At 40.0% G+C, this 13,134-nt stretch overlaps 1 protein-coding gene across 2 annotated transcripts in view; it reads left to right on the top strand.

The window, feature by feature from the left end:
- The window catches only part of CD109 (CD109 molecule), a 132,956-nt gene that overhangs the window by 58,962 nt on the left and 60,860 nt on the right, over window positions 1–13,134 (top strand). For both annotated transcript variants that reach the window (XM_073336464.1, XM_073336465.1), the window contains exons 6-10: window positions 3,611–3,650; window positions 4,705–4,789; window positions 8,842–8,938; window positions 10,407–10,545; window positions 10,949–11,058. In XM_073336464.1, coding sequence (XP_073192565.1) covers window positions 3,611–3,650; window positions 4,705–4,789; window positions 8,842–8,938; window positions 10,407–10,545; window positions 10,949–11,058 — 471 coding nt within the window. The remainder of the gene's footprint in view (window positions 1–3,610; window positions 3,651–4,704; window positions 4,790–8,841; window positions 8,939–10,406; window positions 10,546–10,948; window positions 11,059–13,134) is intronic.

Below are 13,134 nucleotides of genomic sequence, written 5' to 3' on the forward strand. Positions count from 1 at the left end.
GCATAGTTTAAGGCGTTTTAGCTAGGAGTATGGTAGTGAGATTCAGAGAAAATGGATGTGATTATGAGGAAAATTTCCTGACAGTAAGATTTATTAGTTTACGAAATAGTTTCCTAAGGAAAGTGATGGAAGTCCCTTTGCATGGCATATTTAAAACTAGATTGGACAAATCACTAGTAAATGCACACTAGGGAACAATCCACTTTGACAGACAGATGGACTAGATGACCTAGTAGGGTCTTTTTCATTCCATGATTCTATGAATCTTTGACTTTTTGATATTGCTGCCAGGGAAGTTGTCAACTTAAAGAAATTGCTGCCAAAGGCTCTAAACTCACTTTAATCTATGTCTTCTGCTGCTAGCGGGGACAAGTAACTCTTTCAATCCCAGACTGGTGCATTGGGGTGCACAGAAAACTTATTTCAAGAAGGAAAATACCTCCCCTTTCCTGGCTTTAAAAGCAGTGAACTGCTAATGCTTAGCTCAGCAAAATGGACTGTGTATGGGTAAAATTTAATTTAATTCCTAGAATAGGTTTACGTCTTTAATAAGCATCGGGCATACAGTAAAATGCAGTATCTGTCATTTCTTTAAGATACCTAATACTGTGGAAATTGCAGGCCGTGATACATACATGGAGTGTTAGGGCATGGCTACACTTCCTTTTCAAACAAACATGGAGTGTTAGGGCCTGGCTACACTTGCAGAGGTAGAGCGCTTTGAGGTAAGCCAGCCTTCGGAGAGCATGGTAGGGAAAGCACTGCAGTCTGTCCACACTGACAGCTTCAAGTGCACTGGCGTAGCCACATTTGCGGCACTTGCAGTGGCATTGGGAGTGGTGCATTGTGGGCAGCTATCCCAGCATGCGAGTGACTGCAACATGCTTTTCAAATGGGGGAGGTGAGGTGGAGTGTGACAGAGAGTGTGTTGTGTGTATGTGAGGGGAGAGAGAATGGTTTTTTGGGGGGCTGAGAGCATGTCAGCATGGTGTCTTGTAAGTTCAAACAGCAGCAAACCCCCCTCACTCCCCCGCCTCTCTCTTTCACACACAGCATTCCACACTAATGGCTTGCTTTGTCTCTGAGCAAATAAGCAGCTGGCTGTCAGAAACGGTGCTTTCAAAGGGCATATCTGCATTCCTGCAGTGATTCAAAAACAATGACAAGAGTGGCCACTTGGACTTAATGGGATTATGGGACATTTCTGGAGGCTGATCAGAGCGCAGTAATGCAGCACCTCATTCATACTGGCACCACGGCTCTCCAGTGGGGGCGCAGCAAACGTTATTCCACTCGCCGAGGTGGAGTACCAGCACCGCTGTAGCCGCGGAGTCAGAGCGATCTACGTCCCTTGCCAGTGTGGACGGGTAGTGAGCTAGTGCGCCCGGGGCTCCTTTATTGCGCTGTAACTTGCAAGTGTAGCCAAGTCCTTAGTAAGGTATAAGGCAGCTATTCCACTGGTCATTGCTTTCAGATTGATTGCTCAGAATTCAGACAATCTGAGTTTACTTTGTGCTAGAGATAACTCGCTAGGAAAAGTAAGTATTTATATATAAAGATACATCAGAAGCTTGCTCCTTCTGGGGCTTGGCTTTATTAACAAAGAAATTAACAATAAGATAACATAATTTCACCTGGAATCTATTAAGCAGTAGGGATGTAAGACCTTTAAATCAGGCCCCTTTCACCCAGCCCAGCTCAGACTTTCCACTGGACTCTCCACTTTACTGGAGTCCTGTAAACTGTTAGGGGTGAGCCTTTTAATTCTCCCCTCCCCTGCCCTACTTAGCATTTCAGACTTTTAGGGGCGGCCACTCCGTTGTGGCCCAATATCTTCGCCCATATTCTATCAGACAGTGAGGATTTAATGAACTACTTCTAGGTGAATGCAGGAACTCATATAGTTGTTGGGACGACAGCTCCATTCAGTCCAGATCTGACCTTCCCTTCTAGATTCCACCAAATGACAAGGGCTGTGGAATCCATTCAGATAGGCTCCAACTCCCACTAAGCTTCAGAATCTTTGAGACTGACTCTTGAGATTTCATATAAGGCAACAACATTCTCTTGAAATCTTACTTCAAAGCCATCAAAGCCAAGCCATGGACAATTAGTTGGACAGAACAAATACCTACATTTGTTTTACATTTTCAGATGATCTCTGGCATTACAAGTGTATATTAACCAATGGCTTGTTGGTATACTTCTGCTTCAGATAAGACAAATTAGGAATATTTCATTCCACACATCATGTTTTAAGCCTCTTTTCCACAATAGCATCTGTTTATTGGCTCTGGAAAGCCGAATGATCAGTGAGATCCAGGATACAAGACATATTAACTTAGCAATTGTCTTAATGTTTCTTTAACTGATCTGTTGTTTATCATCAGAGAATGCTTATTAATATATCCCATATGGTTTAGAAAGGAGCAAACAGAAATATGAGTGATTAATGCATCTGTCTTGAAAGAAAGTTTAATCATGTTATTCCACGTGTTTGTTTGCAGGTCATCCTGAACTTTATAGACTGTAAGTCACCGTCAGTAAATCAGCAGTCAGACCATTGCAATGTTGGCAGTGTCTTTTAGCGTAACAATGCACAAGTTAAAAGTTCCATCAAGGGTTATGTGCGCAAAGAGGCAACGGACATTGTACTATCAGCTGCAATTACTTTCATTTTAGATTAAGAGAACAATAGAATAAATGAAATAAAAAGTAAAGTCTCAGAGGGAGAGCACAGATTGTGTGTCTCTTTGGACAGTCTGCCCTAGTCTCTGAGAACAAAAATGGCTTTTGATTTCTAAATACCAGAATAGAAGTTTAAAAGTGCAGTGCACAGAAAACCGAAACATTACAGTCACATAGCTAAATGTGCCACATAAGGGTTACTTTTTTAAACTGTGATCCTGGAGAAAATCAGGAAGCAACAGAAGGAATTAGAAAGACGGAAAATAGAAAGGAGAGGCCTTGAGCAGTTTTATATATTGTACAGAAAACTTAGTTCTTCCATTCATTTGTTTTAATCCAATAAACAAAAGTAACTGAGCTAAGTTCAGCCCTGATATATCTCCGTTGAAGCCAGTGGAGATGTAAAATGATACTGGTCTATTTAGTAAAGTGCTTTGCGATCTAAAATATGAACAGTGCTATATAAGAGCTAAGTATTATTATTTATTAAGGAAACTAAGCAGTTCAGGACACACAGGGCTAATAGAATCTTGCAGATTTACTGAGTTAATGAAGAACTTTAAGATTACTTGAATACCTCTGCTCTCTTGTCTTAGATTTAGATTATAAACTCTTTGGGGCAGGGATCATCTTTTCATTGTGTGTATTTACAACGTCTAGCATAATGGAGCTTGTGATCCTTGACTGGTGGTCTCTCTATGGTAAATAAATAAATAATACTTATCTTCACTGACATAAATCAATATCTGGTTCTATGTTATGTCATTATTTAAAATGACACAATTTCAATGACTATAACTTAACTTGTAGGCTAAAATCTTGCTTTTTTTGACTTGAATGAGTGTGGGACTGGGCTAGAGTAGATATAATGAACCAAATAATCTAAGCACAATTTTATATACTTTGTTTTGTTTTTCTATAGGATCAAACTCATTATCAAAGATTTACTGTGATGGAATATGGTAAGTGTGGTCCATGTGCACTCAGAGACAGAAAATTGTAATCCTTCTTTTCTGGGAATGGGAAAGTATTGTATTGTGTCAAGATGACAACGGTGCTCAAATACTACATTGATGGGTGTCTTTTTTTAAGTGCACATCACAATAATTCCCATACTTCAAATTGATTCCTGTGGAAGAGTGTCATTCTATTCTTCAGGTATCAATATCTGGCATTAAACACTTGGAGATAAACAATTACTTGGTGACATACGAACATGAAACCCCACTTGCATCTCCTACCTCTCTGAAACTGACCCACAATTTGCAGGATCAGGATGTCATTTAGTAGTTTAATCAGTGATATTTTGGATAAAAATTGGAAAAGTGGTAGAAAAAATAGTGAGGACTTCAGTTTGCCAGTATCTCACCAACAGCAATTAGAGGATATCGATTGTGCGGGATGTTCCCTGCTTATCTGAATGCATGATTCCTGCTCTGTGCTGTGAACAAAGGCAATAACTCCAGCTGAAGTCACTGCTAATATGCCACGAGGAGGCATTCTTAACTTTGAAATGATGATCAGTGTGAACTGAACTAGAGCAAATGAAACCCTATCATCTGTGTAGTCTTTTAAGTTCACTGATAGTACTGTAAAGACTGAATTGATGAGTAGTTTTTTTTTTCAGGTCTGACCTGAGAGAGAAAGGAATGATACCTTAGTTCTCAGTCCTAAAAGTGTCTCTGCACAAATGGACCTCCATGTCTGCTTGGAGACTTATCAAAGTCAGTTTGGCTCTGTATGGGTGCAGCAGTCTCTGTGTGGTTCTCAGTGCAGGATCAGCCTTAGATGCATACCAGTTTTGGTTCAATATACGTGTCCTACCTGATGTCCTTTAGGAAGCTGTAGTAATGCAATCTGTATTACAGTGAAATCACTCATCCATCAGACTGATGGGAGATTCCATCATCATTACACTGAAATACCCCTATTACTTAAAAAATTGATACTTGCTCTCCTGAGTATGAATTTAATACTTCTGATATGTTTTAATGTTAGCTTTTGATTTTTTTGTAGTGTTACCAAAATTTGAAGTTACTCTTACAACATCATTATATTATCCTTTGAAAGACAAGGACTTTACTGGTATTGTCACTGCAAAGTAAGTAAATCATAAATTTACACAACTCTCTCACTGGATTAATATAATTCATATATATTCGTGTTACTTTATGTTATAAAGTAGTTATAAAGTTATAAATCAATCATAATATGGATTTTAAAAGGTGACAAATGAGTGTTTCATCCCATTTCTAATTTAGATATTATTATTTATTGAACATGAGAGTGTGCTTAGTGTGGCACAGACATGGTGTATGACCAGAGAATTTAGAATCTACTTTTAAAAATGGCAGATTACTTCTCCTAAAGTGGTGGGAAAAGGAGATTAAAGGAGGAATAATATTCACATATAGCTCCATTTTATTTGAAACAGTTCAGTCTGGATTTCAAGAGAACTGAAATTGCAAGTGATCAGGGAGGAACTGAAATGTAATAAACATTTGTAAAGCATTTTGAAATTCTTAGATGCATGTTGCTACAGTAGTGCTAGGTATTGTCACTATTAAAGGTTTATAAATATTTGTTAATTGCAGCTGATTCTCTTTCATTTGCTTTAGAGCATTTAGCAGTGTTTGTTGTTGTTATTCATTATTTTAAATCTGTTACAGTCCACTGTTCGACAGCCCAGGACAGTTATGCACTGTGACAGGCGCTTTCACTGATCTGTGATAGTGTCACTGGGCTGGGAGTGAAAATAAGATCTAGTCCTCCCATCCCCCTCAAAAATCCTCATACCAAAACATCCCAAATAGAGTTTTCTGTAATTCCCAAAGGCAGATGAACTAGAGAGTCCATGAAGTTTACAAGGGACTTTTCTGTTGCCAATCTATGTTACATGGAAGACACTCACATACTATGGAGATGAGTGGACTTAGAAACCCATAAGATAGATGGCTAAGATACTTTGATGTCTAGAATTTGCCAGTGTGAGTTGGGGTTCAGTGTTATGTATATAGGTTTACTTAACTCTTCCATTTAACCGTGATAGAATAGTTACAGTTGTGACTGATGGTTGCAAGGCAGTCAGTTTTGGATGTCAGAGGATTCTGTGAATTTGAATCCCTTGCAATTCTGAAGTTTTATTGGTCCTAGCTGTATACTGGGCATGGCTTTCCCCCAGTGATATTTTTATGATAATTCAAGTATACTGTCTGGATAAAAAAGCATTGAGATTTACACTGTCTTCAGATTTGTCAGTTTCTTTTTATCATCTTTGTAATATTACCAGATTGAGATATGAAAGACACAGGGATAGAATCATAGAATATCAGGGTTGGAAGGGACCTCAGGAGGTCATCTAGTCCAACCCCGCTACTCAAAGCAGGACCAAACCCCAACTAAATCATCCCAGCCAGGGCTTTGTCAAGCCTGACCTTAAAAATATCTAAGGAAGGAGATTCCACCACCTCCCTAGGTAACGCATTCCAGTGTTTCACCACCCTCTTAGTGAAAAAGTTTTTCCTAATATCCAATCTACCTCTCCCACTGCAACTTGAGACCATTACTCCTTGTTCTGTCATCAGCTACCACTGAGAACAGTCTAGATCCATCCTCTTTGGAACCCCCTTTCAGGTAGTTGAAAGCAGCTATCAACTCCCCCCTCATTCTTCTCTTCTGCAGACTAAACAATCCCAGTTCCCTCAGCCTCTCCTCATAAGTCATGTGCTTCAGCCCCTTAATCATTTTTGTTGCCCTCCGCTGGATGTTTTCCAATTTTTCCACATCCTTCTTGTAGTGTGGGGCCCAAAACTGGACACAGTACTCCAGATGAGGCCTCACCAAGGTCGAATAGAGGGGAACAATCACATCCCTCGATCTGCTGGCAATGCCCCTACGTACACATCCCAAAATGTCATTGGCCTTCTTGGAAACAAGGGCACACTGTTGACTCATATCCAGCTTCTTCTCCACTGTAACCCCTAGGTCCTTTTCTGCAGAACTGCTGCCGAGCCATTCGGTCCCTAGTCTGTAGCGGTGCATTGGATTCTTCCGTCCTAAGTGCAGGACTCTGCACTTGTCCTTGTTGAACCTCATCAGATTACTTTTGGCCCAGTCCTCTAATTTGTCTAGGTCCCTCTGTATCCTATCCCTACCCTCCAGCGTATCTACCTCTCCTCCCAGTTTAGTGTCATCTGCAAACTTGCTGAGGGTGCAGTCCACACCATCCTCCAGATCATTTATAAAGATATTGAACAAAACTGGCCTGAGGACCGACACTTGGGGCACTCCACTTGATACCGGCTGCCAACTAGACGTGGAGCCATTGATCATTCCCCTTTGAGCCTGACAATCTAGTCAACTTTCTATCCACCTTATAGTCCATTCATCCAATCCATACTACTTTAACTTGCTGGCAAGAATACTGTGGGAGACCATGTCAAAAGCTTTGCTAAAGTCAAGAAACAACACATCCACTGCTTTCCCCTCATCCACAGAGCCAGTTATCTCATCATAGAGGGCAATTAGATTAGTTAGGCATGGTGTTGCCCAATGACTTTGTCATTTCTAGGCTTGATTATAGCGAAGGGTACATTTATGTTATGGAGGTCTCTTTGGAAGTCACGGAATCTGTGCAGGGCTGTGGAGCTGGCAGCCAGTTCTGACAGGGCTCCAACGGCAGGCGACAGCAGCAACAGGGGGCCCCCTGCAATGTTCCAGTGACAGGAACAGACTCCTGAGGGGGCCCTCCTCAGGGTTTCAGCCACGAGTGACAGTCTTGCGAGGGGGATGCTTTGGACAAGCAGCTGGGGGTGTCCCGTTTTCTCTTTGGGAAATATGGTCACCCTGCAGTTCCCAGCTGCTGTAGGCGGAGGCCCTCCTCCCACCCCCCAACAGCTTCCAGTTTCCACAGTGGTGGGGGAAACCAGGGAGCCTCAGCAGTAGAAGTCACAGAGAGGTCATGGCTTCCGTGAATTTTTGTTTATTTCTTGTGACCTGTCTGTGACTTTAACTAAAAATAATCATGACAAAATCTTAGCCTTAATAATAGCTGATTAATGTAACTTGTATTTTTAGGTCTTCCAGCCTGTCCTCTAAAAAGACTGCAGTTGCTGCAGACTGTTGTGAAAGTTTTTCCTGGAATTAGGATATTTGATGATATTTTCCCAGCGTCTCTGTTTTAAAATCTCTGTAACAGTTGCCAGTGTAATTCCTTATTGATTGTACAATACTAAAAGTGCTTACTTGCAGGCTTACTAACAATCTTGGCCCAGAGTCACTCTTTGATTTGCTCTTTTTAATTTCCCTTGCTGTTGTTTGAGGTCTGAGTCTGATGAGCTATTGTTTTTTCTTAAACATAATCTGGAAGCATTTGTGGAAAAGCAGTTTAGTATCTGTGCTTCACGATAATTGAGCTAAGCTTCCCAATGACATTCAAAAACCTGAATTTGTTCTAGCTTTCAGATTAAAATTGAAAAGACTTGTTTACTGTTTTTAATTATGTTTGCCTGGGGACTTTTTTGGAAGAATGCTAGATCAATTTATTACTTTATGGTTACTTTTCCAGGCATATTTTATAAATTGGGGTCTCCATCTGTATTAGCTCCATCTAGTAAGATTAGTGCAATCCTCAAAGGGCACACAAGATCCTCCCTCACAGCCTTTAAACTCTACTGCACTAAAATTGTGCAACATTCACATTTTGTTAAATAGAATTTTAAAAGTTTGACATTTTCATATTTCTTGTGGGTTAATGTCATAATTATTATGAAATGATAAAATGTAAAAAGTCTGACCAGTTATTGTTTTTCTGTAGTTATTTTGATGTTGATTGATCTCAGATTGTCCAGCACCTTGCTATGTATGAATAGTGTTTTATAATAATAATGGACTTCCAAGTGGCTGTGGGGGAAAAGGGCAGTACTTTCCACTTCTGTGCACATCCCCCACTCACAATCTGGGGGCTCATGCCCTTGATGAATTTCAACTGATGCCAGCTTTAAAAACTTCTAATCATTTCAAAGTACAAATGTGCTGTAGTTTTATTTAATGTCCTCAGGTACATTTTTTTCTTTATTCTTCGGTCTTGTACATTCTTCAGAAATCCAAAGCCATGTGATAATGGTTCATATGATCTCTCTTGTCATGTTTCAGGTATACTTATGGAAAGCCAGTGAGAGGAAGTGTAACAGTCACTTGCATTCCTGTGTCCTATTGGGGGAGCAAGAAAAATGTTACTAAAACATTGGAGGTGAGTCTTTGTTGACAATTTGTAGAGTCCTTATGAACGTAAGAACTTTGCTTCTGCATCCACTTCACTGCCAAGATGAACTATTGGAATAAACCCTCATCAGCAATTATCAACACACATTCTGTCCCCACTGGGAATCCTTTCTCCTGTTGCCTCCTATTGTGTTGCTCACACACTGCTCTTTGTTGATTCTCCTGTTCTTTTCTCATAAACCACTCCAGGCCTTTTTTTATATCGCCCTCTGTACTTGAAGCATCTTTCCTGACCCTGAGCCAATCATCCACATTCTCCTTCACACCTTTCATCTAAAGTCATTTCTTCCTGTTACTCTTCCATTGCTGGTCCCCATACCTGCCTGTTTTTCTCCCAACATTTTAATGCATTCAATAAATTGAAAAGAAAAAGCCAACAGAAACTCCCTCACCCTTATATGGGACTAACAAGATGTATGTATCTTGTCTCAATTATGTTATGTGCAGCAGCCAGCACATTGGGACCACAGTCATAATCGTACAACTGGGTACTACCATCATACAGATATTAATAACTAATAAGCATATCCCACAGTCTTTCACCATTGTAACCTTTGTCATTCTGTTAATCTCTGCTCATAGAATCATAGAATATCAGGGTTGGAAGGGACCTCAGGAGGTCATCTAGTCCAACCCCCTGCTCAAAGCAGGACCAATCCCCAATTTTTGCCCCAGATCCCAAATGGCCCCCTCAAGGATTGAACTCACAACCCTGGGTTTAACAGGCCAATGCTCAAACCACTGAGCTATCCCTCCCCCCTCACTTTTTGTTTACTATAATCTCTCACTATGCTATGTCTCAGTAGGTGCTCAGCACTTTATTCATAGATTTTAAGGCAAGAAGGGACCATTATGATAATCTAGCCTGACCTCTTGTATAACATGGGCCAAGTATTTGACCTAGTAATTCTTGCATCAGGCCCATATCTTGTGGCTGAGCTGGTCATATATTTTAGAAAGACATCCAATCTTGATTTAAAGACTTCAAGTGATGGAGAATTAACCACATCCTTTTACAGGATCATATTCTCCAGTTCTAAGCTTCTTGGGCAGGGACTTGTCATTTGTATTTCACTATAGAACACATTGCACTAATAATCTGGCAGTGAATATTCATGAATATTGAATAATGAATATTGAATATTATTGATAATGAATATTCATAATAAAACATCAAAATTTGCCAGGATCAGACCCTACTGTCTCTTACAGTTAAAAGGCTTTTATTGTTGAAACAAGAATGATGATTACCAAAACAAAGTGTTAATATCTTAATTCATGAACTGTAATTGTAGTTTTTTATTGAGGGTACTATCCAATTTAACTAGAAATAATAGATAAAAAAAATTGTTCTGATTTTAAGTGCTTTGAGTTTTGATGACTCCATTGGAAAAAATCCAGTCAAACAAATTAAGATCTTTGTTTTCTTGTTATAGATAAATGGATCTGTGAACTTCACTTTTAATTACTTAGAGTTTGAAAACTTATCTACTGTCCAACATGCACGGTATCAGCATGATATAGTTTACAGAGGGCCAACAGAAATTATAGCTGTAGTTACAGAATCACTTACAGGTATGTTACTTACTATGTGATGTTGCTATAGAAAACAAATGATCGAACCATATCCTAACAGTTTGTTTATATGCAGAAGGGCTCGAAAAGCTGTACTTTTCAAATCATGGGAGAGAGTAGGGAGGATGGCAAATGTGTGGAATGGAGCAGTGTAACTCATGGAAGTACTGTGCAGCCTCAGGGATCTGGTGCTGAGGGAAAGGGTACCAGTGCGTATGCCTGGATTGTCAGAGCACTGGAGTCCCCAGTGGGAAGGATAGTGACAACAGTAGAAATGGAGGTGATTGGAATTAATATTTTAAATAAAGAGAGTTTTCTCAGTATCGTGAAGAGCTGGGAGAAGACTTTCAGAAGGATTATTCATGAAATCATGTCTTTTGAACACTCATGATTACTCCAACAGGAATCACGCAGAATGCAAGCACCACTGTATTTCCAAAGCAGAATGACTACATCATTGACTTTTCTGACTATGCTGGAGCTCTAAAGCCTTCTCTGAACTTCACAGCTACTGTAAGTTCTTCTATTTAATTATGGTTTGTTCATCAAGATAGTTCTTGTGTAAGAAAAATAATCAGTGTTCCTTTTATGGTTCTGCTTAGCTAAAAATGTCTGCTGAGTGTTAGGGGGAATTTACAAATTTATTCTAAGGACACCTCTTATTTCATTGTATTCATGCCAGCAATTTTAGCATGAGTGTCATTTGCACTAGAAAATTATAAAATAATAGGAAATGTTGTAGAATGGACATTGCCTCAGGTACGTGGAATATATTTGGAGATGGTTGGTGAGGGCTCTTGAGGAAAAGAAATTTTTCACAGAGTCTTTAGGATTTGCATTAGGGCTGATTATTTTCCATTTTGATACCTATTTTTGTTCAGTCAGAACATTCTGTAGCTAGTCTGGATTTTTTAAATAACTCTGTTAGCTAATGAATCTCGTGTTTTTACTAACATACGCTTATTACTTAGCTGTTTTATAGAATCTTATAAAACTTATTTATCCAAACACCTCCTTATGTAAAAACCTCCTGGTTTCTGAAATTGGGCTATGTCCTTTGTGTTTTTCTTTTTATCTAAGGCCCTGTCATCTAACTAAATCTCATGTTCCCAATTCTAGACAGATAAAAGGGTTTCTACTCTATGACAATGTCAGCATTTAACAGGCAACCACAATTGCACCATATGAAAGGGAAATACTTTAAAGCTTGTTGAAATGAGCCAAGTGAATTTTTTTTTTGCTGAAGCTGTGTAAAACTTGGATCCAGATAGATAAATGGCAAGTGCTTAATATGAGCATTCACAGCAGACCAGCCTAACCTCACCATTTAGCTGAAGATTATGGCCTCACAACAGGCGTCTTTGGCTTTTGGTTCTTCTCCCTTCCCTTGCCATCCTCTCAGCTTGCTCCCAGCCCTCACACACTTTATCCTCCAAAGCAAGACACAGAGGGAGGTATTGGATGAAGCTGGTACCAGGGCTGAGCAGCTGACAAGCGAAGAGAGGGATTGTCAGCTATCCACACAAAAGGAGCAGCTACTGATAAGTGGAGCTCTGAATATGAGATACACACAGAGGAAGGCAAATTAATGGACTGAGGGGTGAGGGAAAATTAACAGTCTAGTGGGAGGGATAGGCTTTTAGATTAGGGAGGGAGGGGGAGAGATGAATTGTATGTGTGTGGGGGATGAATTTATGGAGTGTGGGGTGGAGAGAAGCCTGGATATGCTATGGGTGAAGGGATTGATGGAATGTGAGAACTGATATAATATGTGAAGGTAACTGAGGGATTTGAAATGGAGAAGTTGTGTACTGGGAGGTGCTCATTTTGGTACTTGATGCAAATTTTGTGCAGTTTCTTTTCCTCTGGCTTTTTGATGAGCCCATGTCTGAATCAGTTCTGTTCCTCCTACATGTGACTTAGACATTGGACTAATGCTTGTTGCTACTGGGGCTCAATGTGCATACTTAGCTGTGGGATGCTGTGGTGGTTTCACAAGAACACTAGTAATCTTCACAGTTGGAAAGGGGAAGGTTTCCCATCGTGCCTGTTTTGTCTTGCTTCCCATTCCATTTACCAGTCAGAGTCAGTATTGTAGAATCGTAGAAACACCGGAAGGGACCTAGAGAAGTCTTCTAGTCCAACCCCCTGTGCTGAGGGAGAAACAAGTAAACCTAGACTCATCCCTGATAGATGTTTGTCCAAACTGTTCTTACAACGCTCCAGTGATGGGGATTCTAAACCACCCTTGGAAGCCTATTCCAGAGCTTAACTACCCTCACAGTTGGAAGTGTTTCCTAATATCTAACCTAAATCTCCCTTGCTGCAGATTAAGCCCATTACTTTTTTTCCTATCTTCAGTGGACATGGAAGACAATGATCACTGTCCTCTTTATAGCAGCCTATAATATATTTGAAGACTGTTATCAGGTCCCTCCTAAGTCTTTTTTTTCTCAAGACTAAACATGACCGTTTTTTTAACCTTTCCTCATGGTCAGGTTTTCTCAACCTTTTATCATTTTTGTTGCTCTTCTCTGGACACTCCCTATGTGAAGTTTCAGACCTGGAATTTGAGTTATGGAGTTGAGG

Source organism: Lepidochelys kempii, chromosome 3 (genome assembly GCF_965140285.1).
Source record: "Lepidochelys kempii isolate rLepKem1 chromosome 3, rLepKem1.hap1, whole genome shotgun sequence".
NCBI lineage: Eukaryota > Metazoa > Chordata > Testudines > Cheloniidae > Lepidochelys > Lepidochelys kempii.